This window comes from Trichoderma breve, chromosome 2 (genome assembly GCF_028502605.1).
Source record: "Trichoderma breve strain T069 chromosome 2, whole genome shotgun sequence".
NCBI lineage: Eukaryota > Fungi > Ascomycota > Sordariomycetes > Hypocreales > Hypocreaceae > Trichoderma > Trichoderma breve.
In genome coordinates, this window is record NC_079233.1 from 6,252,735 (window position 1) to 6,269,325 (window position 16,591).

Here is a 16,591-nt window from a genome sequence, read left to right on the forward strand (position 1 = left end):
GTATATAAATTAAAGCTATTTCTAATAAAGCAGTACAAGTTATATTACGCTATATTATACTATATTAAAGCATATTGTACTATAATATACTAAACTCCAGCTTTAATACTTAAATAATTTATATAAAATATTATAAAATTACGTCCACAGGGCCCTATATACCCGGCGGGTTGACTACATGTAGTAAGCAGGACCGACTAGGCCCCCGCCTCTCTCTGCTATCTTACATGTAGTCTTTAAAGTGTGTATATTAAGTCTTCAGAAGGCAAACGCAATTGTGCTGATTCGAAATCTATGTTCTCCTTCATAAGTATCTTCTTCCAGCAGTGCGCTCTTGTCCCCCGGGGAGTATCGTTCATAACGCTTGTACTTTAACCTTCTAAATAATACTTAATCCGGCTCTTCATTTCACGATTGCACTGTTCATAGTATTGTGGACTTGCAGGTTTTGTACGATCCGATTCATTACTAAAGGCTCATAGTTTTGGGGTACATCCTTTCTCCTTGTGCCAGTCGTGTTGCTCTTCTCAACATTCGCTGGGCAAGCAGACGCCCTTCTCAACGGGTTTCAAGACATATACTCACTAGCTTATCTCCCATCCTGGCGAAACCGTATTTGGTAACGGCCTGACGTCAAAACTCGAGCAGGCTGGGTGTACCCTGCTTTCAGTCTGCGCAAACCACGTACTGTACGAGGTTATATACATGTGGGTGGCTATGTATAAATGCCAATCCTCCGCCAGGCGTGATTAAGCTCTGCCCTAAGCTCAGGCAGTCTGATCATAGAGCAAGGCAGACCAAGCTTATTTAGCAGCTATTTTGCATTTGGGCGAGAGCATCATTTTATTGTCAAGAGGCAAATCAAATTATATGTGCCCAGCCGCACCTATGAGCTATGGATATACTACGCCAACATAGTGAAATGTTGACTGACTCTTCGTGTCGACAGAGTATTCTATTATCGTATCGTTGAATATTCCATAAAACATGGCGTCTGTCGTACTAGCTATGGACGAGAATTGGTTGGTAGGCCCGCCCGAGAAAATGATGTTTGGAATAGCAAAAAGAGGCAAATCCTTGAGATAACAAGACGCTGTCAATTTGTCGTCGGGAAACAATGCAAGGTAAAGGAAGTTAGTCCAGTTGTTAAACTGGGTGATGGCGAATTGTGGGTTTGCTGGCAGGTCGGTGACTAAACCGTTGTCCCCGACTTTAGGCATCATCCGAGTGAGCGAGCCGACAATAATCTACTGCTAATAGACAGAAACTCACCATGGTCCCATTGAGCGTGCAGGGTAGTCTTTTCCATATTATTAGGATTGCCGAGGTTCTCGAAGGCGAGAGCCAAGCCATCCAGCCAGGCGCCGTTTAGCTGGGGAACTATCGCTAGGCTGGAGTTCGGCGGGACATCTGACGAGACAACCGCGCCTACGGGGGTCGCCCAGTCGCTCGAGTTGGCGGTGAGGATGTCTCCAAGAGGGGACTGGTAGGCAACGATCCAATGTCCGTCTTTATTGCTACCGCGACCGCCCGAAGGTCTCTGCCAAGTCGCGGCCAGTGCTATACCGGCTGTCAGGGTTGCCTCGTTGACTTCGCTGTCGATCATCCAGGTCCTGGAGTCCGAATCGAGATACACTGAGCATATTGATCGGTTCAGATCGAGGTACCATAGGTGGAATGGACCAATGGACAAGTTACCGTCCGTGGATGCAGAAGCTAGAGGGCTTCCCGGCATGGGAGGGCCAGGAAGAGGCGTGGATTTCTTACTGAAGTAATCAGTTACGTTGGCCGTTGTCCAAGTCCGATTTTGTGAGTCCCACAGCCTCGAGATAATGGCATTGTGGGGATCCTGGAAGGAGATGGTACGATGGACGAAGCCGTTCGCATCCGTTCGATTTGTCGCAGTCAGTGCTGAAGCACAGTGAATGTTGATGTTGGAGCACGTCGGGCTCATCGAGGATGTTCGACGACCAAGGATGCCGCCCACCGTACCTCCCACAATAGCGGCAATGACGACTGCTGCGGCGACGAGGGCGATAATTATCACTTTCCGTAGTCTTCGTTTCCTTTGGGCCGGTTGGATGGCTTGCGCGATGCTCGGGTCGTGGTGTTCTGGTAAAGTGGACGGTGCGACTTCGGGGAGGGTTTCATCCCAGAGCGCGTAGGCGTATGCTTCGGGGTTTGGCGTCTCGTTACTCTGGGGGGATATCGGATTCTGCCCATGTTGAGTTGGGACGTCATTGCAAGCCTCCAGCGTGCTATGACTCTCAAGCTTGCGAGAATCCATCTCGTAACCAGCCCAGAGGAGCAAAATGGGGAGCAGTGGTTGGAGCTGGAGCTGAGCACCGAGATATCAATGGATTACCGGTAGTGGGCAACGGTGCCGCTGAGCTTCAATTTCCAGTTTGGGCAGGGCGGGTGGCTGAGGGCCGAAACACTGGGCCATGCCGGATTCTGTTTCTAGCCGCTCCCGACGGCGGGTGCTACGCATTTAGATTACGCGTGTCGAAACAAACTGTGAACCTACAAAGTCAGCAGGCAGGGCTGATTTCGGCTAGTCCTAAACTAACAATTAACTGCGAGGACTTGCATGCATGACGTATTTAGAGATAGTTTAGTTGCGTCGGCGAATTCGTTGTACCGACTCTTTAGAGACGTTCGCTGCAAAAGTTGTTATTGCAATAGGCCTTGGACTTCTCTTCGGCCCAATGTCGTGGCTGCAGTTTGTCGGTGATAGCATCAAACGGCTTGGAATTATCACAGGTTTTGTCCTGCTCTTCACGGCAATCCTCGCCGCTAGCACGAACGCGCAGCCTCACCAGGGTTTGGGCGTGAGCTTCGAGTTCCCTTGGCTCCTCCGGAAGGGAACCCTATCGGAATGATATAAAGCTGCAGGGGATTAGATTCAGATGTACCGCGGTGCTGATTGCCTTCTTCAAACCCCAGCCGCATGACGGACAGCTCCTGATCCAATGCGAGGAGGGGGCTCCAGTCGAATATGGTGCAGGGTCATCTCCATTGTGCCTTGCCACGCCCTCCGTGCGACAAGTTTAGTCCCAGCTGATTTGGAATATTGGGCGTTTTCTTAGATCCGTTAGAGTATTTTTTAATTATAGTTCCTGTGATGTACCTTACTAAAGATGCCGAGCAAATATGCCATCCTCACTATCGTGAGCCTGAGTAACGACATTACCACCGATATTTGCGTCCCTCGAAACCTTCCTAACGAACTCGACCATATCCGCGCCTTCATGCTGACCATCGCTATTCGATGATGACCCCGAGGAGTCATCTGATGTGTAATCTCCATCAGAATCCCGCTCTAGAGACATGGTAGGATCAATCCATTTTGTTTTTGCAGGCAATGGGATCAGAGCGACTTCCAGTGAGACAATCTCACTTCTCACGTTACCAAGGGGTGCACTGTTATCAACGGGTTCAACAGCCTAATCCAACAGCTTTGGTACCAAGTCTGGAAACTTCTGGCATCTTTCTGTCAGAGACCAGTCATAAAGGAAGTGCTTCCTCCTTCTTTAAACTTGAATAAGGGCGTCTGAGTTCCTAATTAGTAAGCCAGGTAGCTGAGGAAATTAAATAAATAATATAAGAAAAAAGCCACTAGCTTTTTATTTTAGGGAGTCGGAGGCGGCCTACCTCGTCAGCATCTTTGTACGTTCATAATGGAGGCTCTTACTCATTTTCTTTGGCGAATCCCATGCCCTTCGTCACATCTGGGCTGCCCTTCTGTATAATGTTGTCCAGGTTTGAATCCCCGGGAGGAGGTGGTGGTACTCTAGTTCTTCGTCAGTATAGTTACATGTTGGTAATACAAAACACATACTTGGTTTCTTTGGCCGTAATGTTGAATCGTACACTGCGTTGCCAAAGCGTCCCCTCGTCAATCCTTTGGAAATTGGAGTCCTTGATGGGCGTTTTCGACTGCTCCGCTTCCTCACGCGTGTAGTCTTCTATGTTGAAGTCATGGTCTGGCGGAGTACTGTCACTGTCTGGACGAGGCTGCAGCTCTGTGTTGGGGTCCACGACCAACTCAGACTTCTATCTGCTGTGGGATACTACTCCGTTTCCAGTTGAGTAATGAAGCGACAGGAGTTCGGTGAAGTAACTGGCAGCGTCTCCAGCAACTCCAGCAGTGATCGGGGCAGGAGTCTTTGAGAGGTTCTTCATATCCGCAATGCATTGGCAAATTAGGATGCTGGGTATGACTACATGATACTACCAAGAAGGCACAATACCAGGACTGACTCTGGAGAAGACAGTATTATATAACGTTGAAGCCATCCTTAGCGACGACACCAGACCATGTTGTTCCCATCGAAGCTCTTGCTGCCGCGAGTTACGGCCGCTCTGGCGAAGTCAACGAGCTACTGCAACCAAGAGATAACAAAGCCTATCTTAATGCATCTTGACTGCATGTGCCTGGCCAACCATGCAAGCTGCATGGTCGAGGCAGCTCATCATGTTGGCCCTCAAGTGATGCTGATACTTTCTCTTTTCGGAATGCCGCCGGAAGCGTTCCGGAGGATGGTACCAATGATTCGCCGGGAACACGGCCGATAGGCGAGTGGCTCCTAACTTGCCGTTGGCAATGTGACCCACCAGCTGGCCAAGTGTGAGCCAGGGAAGTCGGCGGCAGAAGCCTATGGATCACGTTTGGTTGGGGGTACGGGGATCACAGGCTGGGGTTACATTTTCCCCTGATACCACACTTTGTAATGCATCCACCTCGCCGGGATCACAGATCGAGATACCGTCTTAATTCTACGAAGTACACCATGGGGTACCTTCTCTCGTCTCCACAACGACTACAACTTGTCATCGCCCTCACTATTCTTGCAGGAGAGATCCGCGGAGCTGCATGTGCAGCGGTGGTGTTTTGCTGACCCACATGGGTGTCGGTAGCCACTACTCCTGGGAACTGTAGTGGCTTTGAGATAGACTTGAAGGTGAAAGTTCTGGCTCCCCGGAATCTCTAACAGTGTGCTCTTCCCTGGTCACGATTGAATACACTGGGCACTGTATGCTGCATCCCTTTCTAGACTCACTCAGCCTTACTGACGTTTCTCTATCTCGGGTTGCATTAAGGCCTATCCTGAGGCCATGTATCAACTGTATAGTCTTAGGCCTATGGGCAAGTAACTGTAAGCATCCTTGATTATGTTCGACTGGCCTTTATTCAAGGCTGACGCAGAGAATAGATGGCCAGTGGAAGCCTTACGACGATGGCTTTGAACACCAGGCCGTGGATTCTGACATGTCCATCGGCCAGGCCTACTCCACTGATGAAGCCACACCGATTCTCGACTGGAAATACTCGGACCTTGTTCCGACTGACGATGGTGATTATCTGGACTATGATGACCAAGCCAATCATAGCAAGATATCGGGCTCGTCATTTATAATGCCGATGTCTGACGCTCTGTCAGATATATCCTCGTACGAAAGCTTCTCGGCCGCGTAGTCCAAGGCGCCGTCTTTCAGTTCCGACTACCCTCCAGCGTCTAATCAAGGCTCGTCACCGGTAGCGTCACCGCGTATGAAGCCTCAGCATCTTCCTGAACCAGTCCAAACTCAAAGAGGCCATAGAGCTTCGCCTTTACTACAGTCCGGCCTTCGATCAGCTCTTTACGGTATCGAGAGTGCAAAGAACGAACGATGGCCTACCAGGTCTCATAGAATGGCGCCAAGTCAACGTCATCTTGAATATAAGACTGAATATTTATTACATCCACTGTGACGAACCGGGTTCCTAAAAGTGGCGACAGAGTGCCTTGCAAGTTCAAATCATGCGGCTCAACTCCATGAAGATTAGAATCCAAGCCTCTTCTTGGCCCAATCGCTTAACCTCCCACCGGCCCTTTTCGCTGCTTCTCCCGCATCACCTAACGCCCCTTCTGCATCCTCTAGCACCTTCCCCGTCTCACTAAACACCTTCTTACCAACCTGAATTCCAGCATTAAACGTTAGAACTTGCAAATTACCTCCAGGCAACTCGCTGATCGCCTTGACCAGGTTATTCTCACTCGCCGAGCCATCTCCCGCCGACACCGCCCACTGCTTGAACTCCTTTGGTACCCCTCGCTCTAGCGCCCACTGCTGGAGCGAGCCGTCGAGCTTGCGCAGCTGGTGGATGACACAGTCGGTAGACGATGCGACACCTTCGATGTTGGAAGTGGCCCATATGAACTCCTTCTTGAATGTACCCGCGTCGAAGAGGGTTTGGACGAGGGCTCCCCCGGGCCGTCTGAGACAAGACTGTCGGTTCTTGTTAGCAACTTTCTGGTTGCCAAGGATAGGAGCATACCTGGAGAAGCTTTGAGGGATCTGAGTTACCAAGTGGATTAGACGACAGCCAGTGGTTAAACGTCTTGAGGACGTGGCCAGCCTCATACTCCCACTTCCTCAACTGCCCTGCCGGATCACGCAATATGTGCGTAATGCATTCGACCGCCTCAACCTCGCCGAAGACACCTGAAGCCGCCCATCCGAGATAGCTCTTCAGGGCTCCATTCGACATTATCCACTGGTGCAGAGCGCCGCTAGCTTCGCGAAAGATCTGGAGCACTTTGTGCGCCTCCTGGAACGCGCCATCTATCGCGCTGGTAGCGAAGTGGAACACCTCTGTGACTTTATTGTCCGCTAGCTTCCAAATCTTGAGAGCGCCGTTGACGATATCGCGCGTACGGTACTCGATCACATCGTAGAAAGGCGTGAGCGCGTCGATGTTCCCTTTGGCCCACTTGGTATATCCCTTTAGCGCTTCTCCTGCATCGTAGCGCCACTGCTCTATCTCTCCACCTATATGATGGATCGTCTTGGAGAGTTTCTGGCTTTCCTTGTATATTGTGCGGGTTAGGCCCTTGCCTGCTTCCATGACGTCCTCAATCGCTTGACCGGCGACATCGAATGCAACCTGCAGATACTTTCCTGCGCGGTTGAATTCGTCAATAGCGCGTTGGATAATATCCTTGATAAGATCCTCGACCGCATCGATGAGGTACTTGAGACTGTTGATAGAAAATGCTGGCGTTACTGGGACTTGGACCTGAGTTAATCCTCTTAACACAAGGTAGTCCAACCTTGAGGAGCCTTCGTCTTTCTTCTTCCCAGTTTCCTCTTCACTTGTACTCCCTCTGGGTTCACTGACCCATTCATTGTAGTTCTTCGCCCAGGCATATGCCTTCCAATCGTACACCTCATTCTCTCGACTCATAAATGTCATGATAGCTTCACTGACCACCATGGCATCTCCATCCAACCACGCCCAAAGACCGTTCCGATTGCCTCGCCCCGACATGCCGGAGTAGTATCCGTTCGCCAACGGTCTCAACAAAAACCTCATAAGCGGTCGCGCTTCCATCTCGACGAGCATACTCCAAAATGTGTATCCAGCCAACGAGTCGTCTGGCGGAGACTCAGTGGCCGAGCCTATTTTCCACTCGTAGATGAGACCTCCGGTGGCGTTCTGAGTAGTAAGAAGCACCCACGTCAATTTACCCCCGAATTTGATGTCGAACGCGGTCTCAAAGGCGAGGTACTCGGACAAGAAGTCAGTCTCTGCCCATGGCATAGCTTGCGCCATGAGATCCTCGAGTATGGAGGCTAGATTTGGCAGTCTGCGATACATGGCAGGAAACATGTCTGTAATCGAGCTGATCGGGTTCCGGAACATAGACCGGCTGCCACGATTTTGGGCGTTGGGGTCGAACCAGTTTTGGTCTGCGGAATCGTACAGTGCCTTTTCGAATGTGTTGCAAATATCCTCCTTGACGCTCTCCGGGATACTCAACTGCAGTGTGCCTCTCAAAGTTGCGGCCTTGAGGTTAGGAATGAACTCAATGGAGTAGCCCTTGGAGTAGAATAGTGAATCTAGAACAGCCTTCATGCCTCGCTTCGCCACAGGCGCGACAATCGCCATAAGCTGAGGGCCAATCGATGATCCAAGAGAGAGACTAGTATTCACCCATGGCCATATTGAGTTCGGCACGCCCAACGAATCCGCGCAGTGCTTGAAGGCATACAGTTCGTACGGCATGAGCATAAAGCTCTCCACGCCGAGGTACCGAATTCTACCAGTGATCTTCTCATCCTTCTTGTCATACGACCTGAGGTTCTTGCAGTATCCTTTGAATTCTTTGTCATCCTCCGTGACGAATTCGCCCTGAAGGTGCTTCGAGTGCAGCATCCAGTTGTTGGTACTCAAATAAGTGATCCAGTGGGTGAGCAAGCTTTTCGCCATGTTCCTCACGGTAGAAGTGCTATTCGGGCAGTTGTACGCATAGTAGCACGCTGCCACCATGGGACCAAATGCATCCTTACTGATTGGCCTCTGTCTGACAACTCCAGAGGTGTGCCATTCCCACATGTCGACGTGGCGGACTGGGTGTCGGACGCCAGAGGAATCGGGATCCGTCCACGAAACTTCATCTAGCACGTTGAGCAGCCCCTTCAGGATCTGGTTGTTCGTTTGAACCGCCCAGATTTCCGATTGGTAGTTGTTCATAGCGAACGCGGCGGCCGCGATGGCAGTGAAGTAGTATCCCTCGCCGAGCTGCGTTGGTCCGTCTTTATTGATCTCGATCACGTATCCATGGCCATCTCGAAACCCAAGATCGTGAGTACCTTTCATGTACGTCGTGGTCAGCTTGTTGATGACACGACGCTTGTAAAGCTCTTCCTCCGGGGTGAACGCACGATACCCGTACGTCTCTGTCTCTTGCTCTGGAATGTGTTCGTCTGGACGGCCTATTTGTTCCGCTCGGTGAACGTCAAGGTATCCTGGAATGACTGCCTCCGGGGACACCTGCTGACTGTTTTGCGGAGGAGTCGGAACTGCGCAATTCAAATCTTCATTTAGTGGTGGAATGCTGTCCGACGCTGCAGTCAGCGTGAATCTGGAATCATCGTTGACATTCAAATCAGCAGCAGCTACTTTAAACCCAGGCAGAGGGGTCCATTCTGGTTGTGACTTGTGGAGCTGAATGGCTGCATCCAGAGGAGAGAGTTTGGGGGAGGAAGCCGAGTACACTGGCGGCACCGGGACCAGTCCGAAGTAAATAGGATCGACAGTTTCTGTCATTGTTATTGATATTGATTCTGAGAAATTCCTTATGCATGAAGCAATTGCTTGGCAGCTGATGTATGAGCAGTGTGGTTTTTTATCGGGAAGCAATTCATTCATTCGATCGTCATCTGAGGTGGATCATGCATACCAAGACTCTGTACTAAAACCAGCAAAGGGCTAGCTATTGATAAAGGTGGCGTTCGTAGGAGCATTTATTCAAGCCGCATCGGAATGTATATTTTGATTATATTTCCCCATACTATGCTAGGCTTTACACATATGTCTGCTGTCACCGTGGAAATATCCTCCGGACATTTTGTTCTGAGGGTCGACTGCCGGCAATACGATGCAATATGTTGTCCTTTATATTATTTTGACATTTTATTATTTAATCTCTGCTAAAACATTAACGCAACCTTTATATTGATATTTGCTAACTGAACAAGTGCTATGGCACTGTTCCATGTTGCGAGGTTTGAATCGTTATACGAAAAACAAGAAATGAAATCCAGCTGCAATTAGCACCAACAACCATGTCGTTGATGTAAACACCTCATGGGAGTTTGCAGACGAACAAAAGAAGAAGTTTGTAATATTTACAACGCCCTCTTGTGATAACTTCTTAAAGGGAGTACAGCTTAGGAGACTTTTATTAGTTGGCTCCACTTGAAAGTTGCTTATTGTAGGTCGACCGGTCGTATTTGTGAAGTTGCCTTCGTAATCAAACAAGGTTTGACTTTTGCACAACAATTTGAGTATTAGTTCATCCATCTCACAGAGATTATTGGGGAATAGTTATTGGGCGGCAGCTTACAAGAAAGGAGTAGCAATGTTGCCTACAAGCGAGAGACTGTTGATATCTTTCTGTGGCCAATACCATGTCTGGCGAGTGGTCCCATCTGGGTCAGTTGTGAATTGGCTGCTCAAGTTCAGATTCGTGCAACCAAAGAGTGTGAAGCTAAAGTTGGTATAGTTAACGGCCTGCGGTGGCAATTCCAGTTGCGTCAACGTTTGCTCGTAAAGGATAGTCAGACTTGACATGCTGTCAAATGGTAGCATTAGATCCGTAAAGTTGTTATATGAACCCAAGGTCACGGTTTCCACTGTGAGATTTGCTAGCTGAGGATTTCGGATGAGCCCCGCCGTGCCACGAGAGAATGTCAGGTTTGTAAGGGCCATGGTCGTTTGTTCTGGCCCACCTAGCGTCACATACAAGGTGCCGTTGCCTTCGATCGACAGACTTCCCGCCCGTGCGAACCCAAAGGTCGCATTGGTCAAGGTCTGGGTTGGATAATTCTCAAACATTAGGGTTTTCCCTCCGATACTGGCGGGGGAATCACCTATGTCGAGGGGATTCCGAAACAAGCTATCAACTGAGGTAAGGCTTGTCTCCTCGACAACAACTTTTTTGGTGCCATGGGCTCCGGTAACATTGCGCAGCTCCTTGTGCACCATCGTTACAAGAGTTGGGGCGTGGAGGCGAAAGTAGCCGACCGAGTCCAGGTTGGTGATGTCGAGATACGCCAGAGACGCAGTATTGACGAGATCGAAGGCTCCGTCGATAGTCTTGAGGTTTGGAAAACTAATGTTTGTAAAGTCTGGGATACATCCATCCAGCGCAAGATCTCCATGGATAGTTGTGAGGGTTGAGCTCGAGAAGCTTACGACTGAACTATTTGTCGATGATCGGCGTTTGATGGATATAGAGCCGCAGTTGTAGCTTCTCAAATCCCCATTGATGACCTCAATACCATCGAGAGAAATGTTCTCCAGCTCATTCAAGCTCAGCGGAATAGTAATGGTGCCGTCGACTACACGGCAGGCTTTGCGCAAAGCGTCGGCGTCTGCAGCGCTGTGAATGGTAGTATTGCCACACTGTGCAGCAAACGCTATTGCGCGCAGTCAGTATCTCCTGTAAGTCAGAGACTTTACGAAGCATCAAGGTAATGCATACCACTTGACGTCAAGCACAGAGCGAGGACTACTGTGCAGCGACGCATAACTGCTGGTTGAGTCTGGTGAGGAAAAGTGAGGAATATCGCCGTGGGAAACAGTAAAGGGGCTGCTTTGAGTAAATAACACGAGCGCCATCCCACAAACGAACTATATCGTGTGTCCTTGTAGTTGTAGGACTCTTGACTCAGCCATCTCTCAACCAACAACACATTTGCAGCCAACAACACACATGAGACCCATCGTAAGACCAGTCTTTGCCTATCACGTAGTCTCGCTACGATTGCATTAAATTAGCCACCTTCTGGATGGGATCTCATCTCCACACTCGGGCCGTGCAGAAGACGCTAATTCAGGAACACACGGCAAGTTCATTGGATTCGGCGCCTAAAAAGGGTGAATGCCGATACCCTGATTCCTCCAGCATGGCTGTGTCCTGCGAGGCGCAGACGAGAACTGAAAGTTCCATCTTCTTCATGACACTACATGCAGTGGCGGCTGGTAAACAGAATTGTGCCTTGCCGCAGCAGACGGGAATGTCTATACAGCTATATACACAATGTGAGCGTTCCGAATGCTTTCTCTGATTGACTCTGAATTCAGCATGAAAGTCCAGCATACGTGTTGTACTGCATCGCTACTTAGAGCTGCTTCATCTAACTCCCTGATAAATATGGAGCTTCAAAACTGTTGCAGAAGCTCATCTGCTTAAACAAAAATGGGATACGACACATCCACACTCACCATAGACTTCAATCAGTTGCCCATTGTATACTCCAAAATAACTGGCGGCGCACCTGTGTTACATCGCGTGATCTATTATCCATCAGTCAAACTAAAATGTCAAAGCCATATTCGAGGAACCCACGTCCTCTTCAATTGATGTACGTAGTTCCGGAATAGAGAATATTGAAGTGGCGATAATCACCCTCCCAGCCCTACGGGCCCACCCATTTCCGGGGAAGAAGTTCCAGGATGCGCGAGGCTTAAAGGACCACGGCGCCATGGAAACAGCTGCCCGCTTATTACATCGCAGATTAGATGCCAGTCTGTCTGGATTTGTATTGAGAGATTTTACTGTTCATTTTGCCATGTTTTCTGTGAGATAGACCGCTAAACAAAGCCGACCAGGAGAGGTTACTGCTTTACTAATGCGCATCTTTACCTGGTCTATCAGGGCTGCGACATTAAAAGTCTGTTGACATTTCAGCGATTCTGCGCATTCTCCATAAAATCTTCTTTCAAACTATAGAAAGTTCTATGGAAACAAGCGAGGAGCGGAGTTAAGTGGCCGAGGTTGTCATACAGACAGTCTATGAGACAATGACAGCGACCAAGACCTTAAGTTCGTCCCCCCCCCTTCCCAAAACGGATGGTTAGTTTATTTCTCTACAGTAGAAACCTAAGAGCCAGCCAATTTACCAAGATCGGCTCATTAAACTTGGAATGCTTATTTGGTTGTCTATCGTGGCGTTTGCTCAAACTTGGAAACTCCTTCATGCTACAATATTTTTGCGGTTTAGGGTAGCGCATGGTGAAGTGGTCGCAGACTTCTGGCCACTCACTTTACTTACATGGAGTCAATCCCAGTGCAAGCAAGCAAAAGGCAAATTGCCCTCCCATTGACCTTGTTTGAGATGACAAAGATAAGAGAAGCTGGGGAAACCACATGGCAATTGGCCTACTGCTACAAACACTATCCCGAAACTGTACCTGAAGTAGATCGTACGCTAAGTTGAGCCAAGACTGTTATCATGAGCCAGATGCAACTGCATGCGTGCTTGGCGATTTCCCACGCACTAATACGATGCTAGCGTGGGCAGATGCACGTGTTTAGGTAACCGAAGAGACTCCGCGGATGTATAGGGCTAACAGAGAGCCTTAATATCCATCTTATAAGCCTCATAGTTGGATACCGTCATCAACACCACGAAAGGTCCTTGGTGATGCCTATGATTATGAGGCATTTATTTTTCTCACTAGCCAGGGTAACGAACAATCCCACCAGATAATAAACTCCAAGGACTTTGCTGGGTGGCGTCCTGGTTATTTTAGTTCAAGAGCTGAATCCTGGCCACGTTGTCGCCGTTACATCTGCTGCGAACTACTCAAGCTTCATAATTAAGCTGTGAACATCCCACCCGGCATGTATACAGTACCCTCTATCCATTGCCTAGTCTAGAGGCCTGGACCTCAGACATGGGTATGCGGCACTGGATTGGCGGCCTCACTCCCTGCTATCAGCGTCTCGTGATACCCTGAATGGACAGAATTCTGCGGGTAGTTATCAGCAAGCAATAATGGAAAATTTTGCTCAAAAAATTGGCAAATACTATTTGCCGTCATTATCATAGCTTTGTGATGTCAGACTTTGGTTAATTTGTTTAGGGATAAAGATCCGCCCTCCCCTCCTGTTGCCATTTGTTTTGATTTAATCGCTTTGCATTTGCAACTGTGTAATTAATCCCAAGCCTCTCTACACCTATTCCGTGTTTTGAAGCCAACCCGATTACACGCCATTCTTGAACAATGGGCGACTTGGACATTGAGCGGGAGGTCCCAATCATGAGGGTCAATAGCGCACATCACGGTGCATCAACCTCGGAGACTGAACCTTCGGAGAAGATGGCAGATTTGGATATAGACGAGGAAGAAAAGGCACGAAGAATCACCGAAGAAGACCTACAAGGTCATCGTAAGCAAGTATGGAACACTCTATCTCCCTCCAATCCTCGACTTCTCCCTGGCGGCGGCTTTGTTAGGTCGTCGCCGTCAATTCCTCTCTGATCTTGCGGTAGACTTACAGCGGGTTCCTCCTCGTCTGGCTCAGCTTCCAAGCTACTGGAGTCATCTACGGTGATATTGGAACCTCTCCGCTATATGTTTACTCGTCGACCTTTTCCAGCCAACCCTCATGGGATGACCTTGTCGGTGCTCTGTCCATTATTATATGGTCTCTGACGATGATCGTTACGGTCAAATACTGCTTCATTGTCTTAAACGCCGACGACGACGGTCAAGGAGGTACTTTTGCGCTATACAGTCTCCTAGCAAGGTACACCAATATCGCACGAAACAAAGATCCCAGAGAAGCCGCCATGATACGCATGGAGAGATACCACACCAACGATCTCAAGCCTGGTGCTAAGAGTCTCCGCCACTTCCTTGAGAACTCCAAGTTCTGTCAGATTATGCTGCAGCTCATTGGTGTCCTTGGAGTATCCATGGTCATGGCCGATGGTGTTCTTACACCAGCGCAATCTGTCCTCGGTGCCATTCAAGGTCTCGAAGTCGTCAAGCCTGACTTGTCTGTCTCGGCCATCGTTGGGATCTCGTGCGCCATCTTAGTATTGCTCTTCCTTATCCAACCATTTGGAACTACTAAGCTTGGAACTAGCTTCGCGCCCATCGTGACTATCTGGCTCCTCCTTAACATGGTTACTGGCATCTACAATCTTGTCAAGCATGATCACACAGTTCTCAAGGCCTTCAGCCCCTCTTATGCTTTCACTTACCTTGTCCGCAACGGAAAGGATGGGTGGACTTCTTTGGGCGGCTTGCTCTTGGCTTTTACCGGCGTGGAGGCACTCTTTGCCGACTTGGGCGCTTTCAGCAAGCGTGCCGTGCAAATCTCATGGCTATGTCTGACTTACCCGTGCTTGCTCCTCGCGTACACTGGTCAGGCTGCGTTCATTTCGACTGACGAGACTCAAACGGCCTTCACAAACCCTTTCTTCAAGACTCTGCCCCCTCACACGCTGTACTTCGGTTTAGTTATGGCTATCCTTGCGGCGATTGTCGCATCGCAAGCTATGATCACATCGGCTTTTCAGCTTCTGACCCAGATTATGCGTCTTTCGTATTTTCCTCATATCAAGGTCGTTCATACAAGCAGAAAGTTCTCCGAGCAGGTATATATTCCACTGGCGAATTGGCTACTAATGATTGGTACGGTCATTGTCACTGCTGTATATAGCAACGTATGTCTTCTGATCTCCTATTTAACCTTTCTTGACTGACCAACTGTATAGACCACATCTCTCGGTAACGCCTACGGTGTCTGTGTTATTGCTGTTACCTTCAGTAAGTGTTTACCCGCTTCTGGCAGTGTCCATTAGGCTAACGCAGCTCATAGTTACAACATGTATGGTTGCTCTCGTTGCAATCCTCGTCTGGAGACTGCCTTTCTACATCGTCTTGCCCGTCTGGTTGATCTTTGCCGCGCTCGACGGCGCATACCTCTCATCCGTCCTGCAAAAGGTCCCACAGGGCGCTTGGTTCACCATTGTGCTGGCTGCCATTCTTTGTTCCGTCTTCACCCTCTGGCGATTCGGCAAGGAGGCTCAGTGGAAGGCCGAATCGCTAGATCAGCTTACGCTTGCGAGTCTTGTCAAGTCAGACCAGGCAACCTCAGGGTCATCATCTAAGTCTCTGGTCCTAAACGACGTGTTTGGTGGTATGCCCATCACGACTGTGCCCGGCTTGGGCATCTTTTTTGACAAAGCCGGAGACACAAAGCACCTGCCCGCATGCTTTACGCATTTTGTCATCAAGTTTGCTGCCCGACCTTCAGTTGTCATCTTCTTCCACATGCGACCTCTCACTGTGCCTTCAGTGCCCCTAAAAGAGCGCTACGTTATTACGCATAGGAACGGTCTTATCAACTCTTACAACGTCACTCTCCGTCACGGTTATATGGATGACGTGTTGCACCCGGGCCTCGCGCGCGAATTGGTAGGACAAATTGAGCTGACCATCTCCAACGGTCGTCACCCTGATTTTACGGAGCTTGAGACACTGCGGGCTGCATATGGATCTCAGATGGTGTACATTCTTGGAAAGGAAGCTATCAGGGTGAAGAGTGGCGGTTCCATGACCAGCCGTGTCGCTGGATTCTTCAGGGGAGTGGTGTTGTGGATATTCTTGTGGATGAGGGAGAACTCACGCACGAAGTTGGCAGACCTCAATATTGATGCCGATAAGCTTATTGAGGTGGGATTTTTGAAGGAAATTTGAATCCCGTATTGCTTCCACCCTCATTATATTTCCATGTACTTATTTAATTAGTCTAAGAATTTGAGAGTTGCTGCAATCTTCTTTGACGTCTCACCCGCCTCGTCACTTGAATCCATGTAGTGCCTCCATAGCCCTCATTATGTATTCTAATTGACTCAGATCCGCGTATCAAGTTTTAAGATTCCGTAGTTGTCGCCAGGCAGACGATAACATTGCTTCAAACAATCCTCCATAACGTTTACCCTCCAAATATTGAACCCATTCAAGCACACGAAGCGCGGCTTTTTGTGAAACTCATTCCGCAACTCTTCCAGCTCTTAGTCGGAAATAATGAGGGACGCACCAGTGACGGGAAATCTACGGAAGATGCTCGTGCGCCCTTATAGCTCAGCGGTAGAGCGTTGCACTCGTAATGCAAAGGTCCATAGTTCAATTCTGTGTGGGGGCAGATTTTGTTTTTTTGCTCCTTTCATGAAGGTTTATAGTAGTTGAGAGCTACGTATAATACGGCGGACGATGAGGAATATGCTTGCGGATAAG

The 16,591-nt window shown here is 49.1% G+C and overlaps 5 protein-coding genes across 5 annotated transcripts; 1 reads left to right on the top strand and 4 right to left on the bottom strand.

The window, feature by feature from the left end:
• Positions 1–893: 893 nt before the first annotated feature.
• On the bottom strand, positions 894–2,287 carry T069G_04105 (uncharacterized protein; the record flags this gene model as incomplete). The annotated part of the gene is made up of 2 exons (XM_056171315.1): positions 894–1,192; positions 1,273–2,287. 2 exons carry the CDS (start codon positions 2,285–2,287, stop codon positions 894–896), a joined length of 1,314 nt encoding a protein of 437 aa, XP_056032207.1.
• A 361-nt stretch (positions 2,288–2,648) lies between these two features.
• Positions 2,649–3,332, bottom strand: T069G_04106 (uncharacterized protein; the record flags this gene model as incomplete). The annotated part of the gene is made up of 3 exons (XM_056171316.1): positions 2,649–2,870; positions 2,942–3,084; positions 3,167–3,332. 3 exons carry the CDS (start codon positions 3,330–3,332, stop codon positions 2,649–2,651), a joined length of 531 nt encoding a protein of 176 aa, XP_056032208.1.
• Positions 3,333–5,826: 2,494 nt separating this feature from the next.
• T069G_04107 (uncharacterized protein) lies at positions 5,827–9,097 on the bottom strand (the record flags this gene model as incomplete). Its single annotated transcript, XM_056171317.1, has 2 exons — positions 5,827–6,273; positions 6,323–9,097. 2 exons carry the CDS (start codon positions 9,095–9,097, stop codon positions 5,827–5,829), a joined length of 3,222 nt encoding a protein of 1,073 aa, XP_056032209.1.
• Positions 9,098–9,892: 795 nt separating this feature from the next.
• On the bottom strand, positions 9,893–11,082 carry T069G_04108 (uncharacterized protein; the record flags this gene model as incomplete). Its single annotated transcript, XM_056171318.1, has 2 exons — positions 9,893–10,971; positions 11,037–11,082. The coding sequence occupies 2 exons, from the start codon at positions 11,080–11,082 to the stop codon at positions 9,893–9,895; spliced, it is 1,125 nt and encodes a 374-aa protein (XP_056032210.1).
• A 2,482-nt stretch (positions 11,083–13,564) lies between these two features.
• On the top strand, positions 13,565–16,051 carry T069G_04109 (potassium transporter domain-containing protein; the record flags this gene model as incomplete). The annotated part of the gene is made up of 4 exons (XM_056171319.1): positions 13,565–13,738; positions 13,834–15,015; positions 15,067–15,118; positions 15,171–16,051. 4 exons carry the CDS (start codon positions 13,565–13,567, stop codon positions 16,049–16,051), a joined length of 2,289 nt encoding a protein of 762 aa, XP_056032211.1.
• Positions 16,052–16,591: the final 540 nt, after the last annotated feature.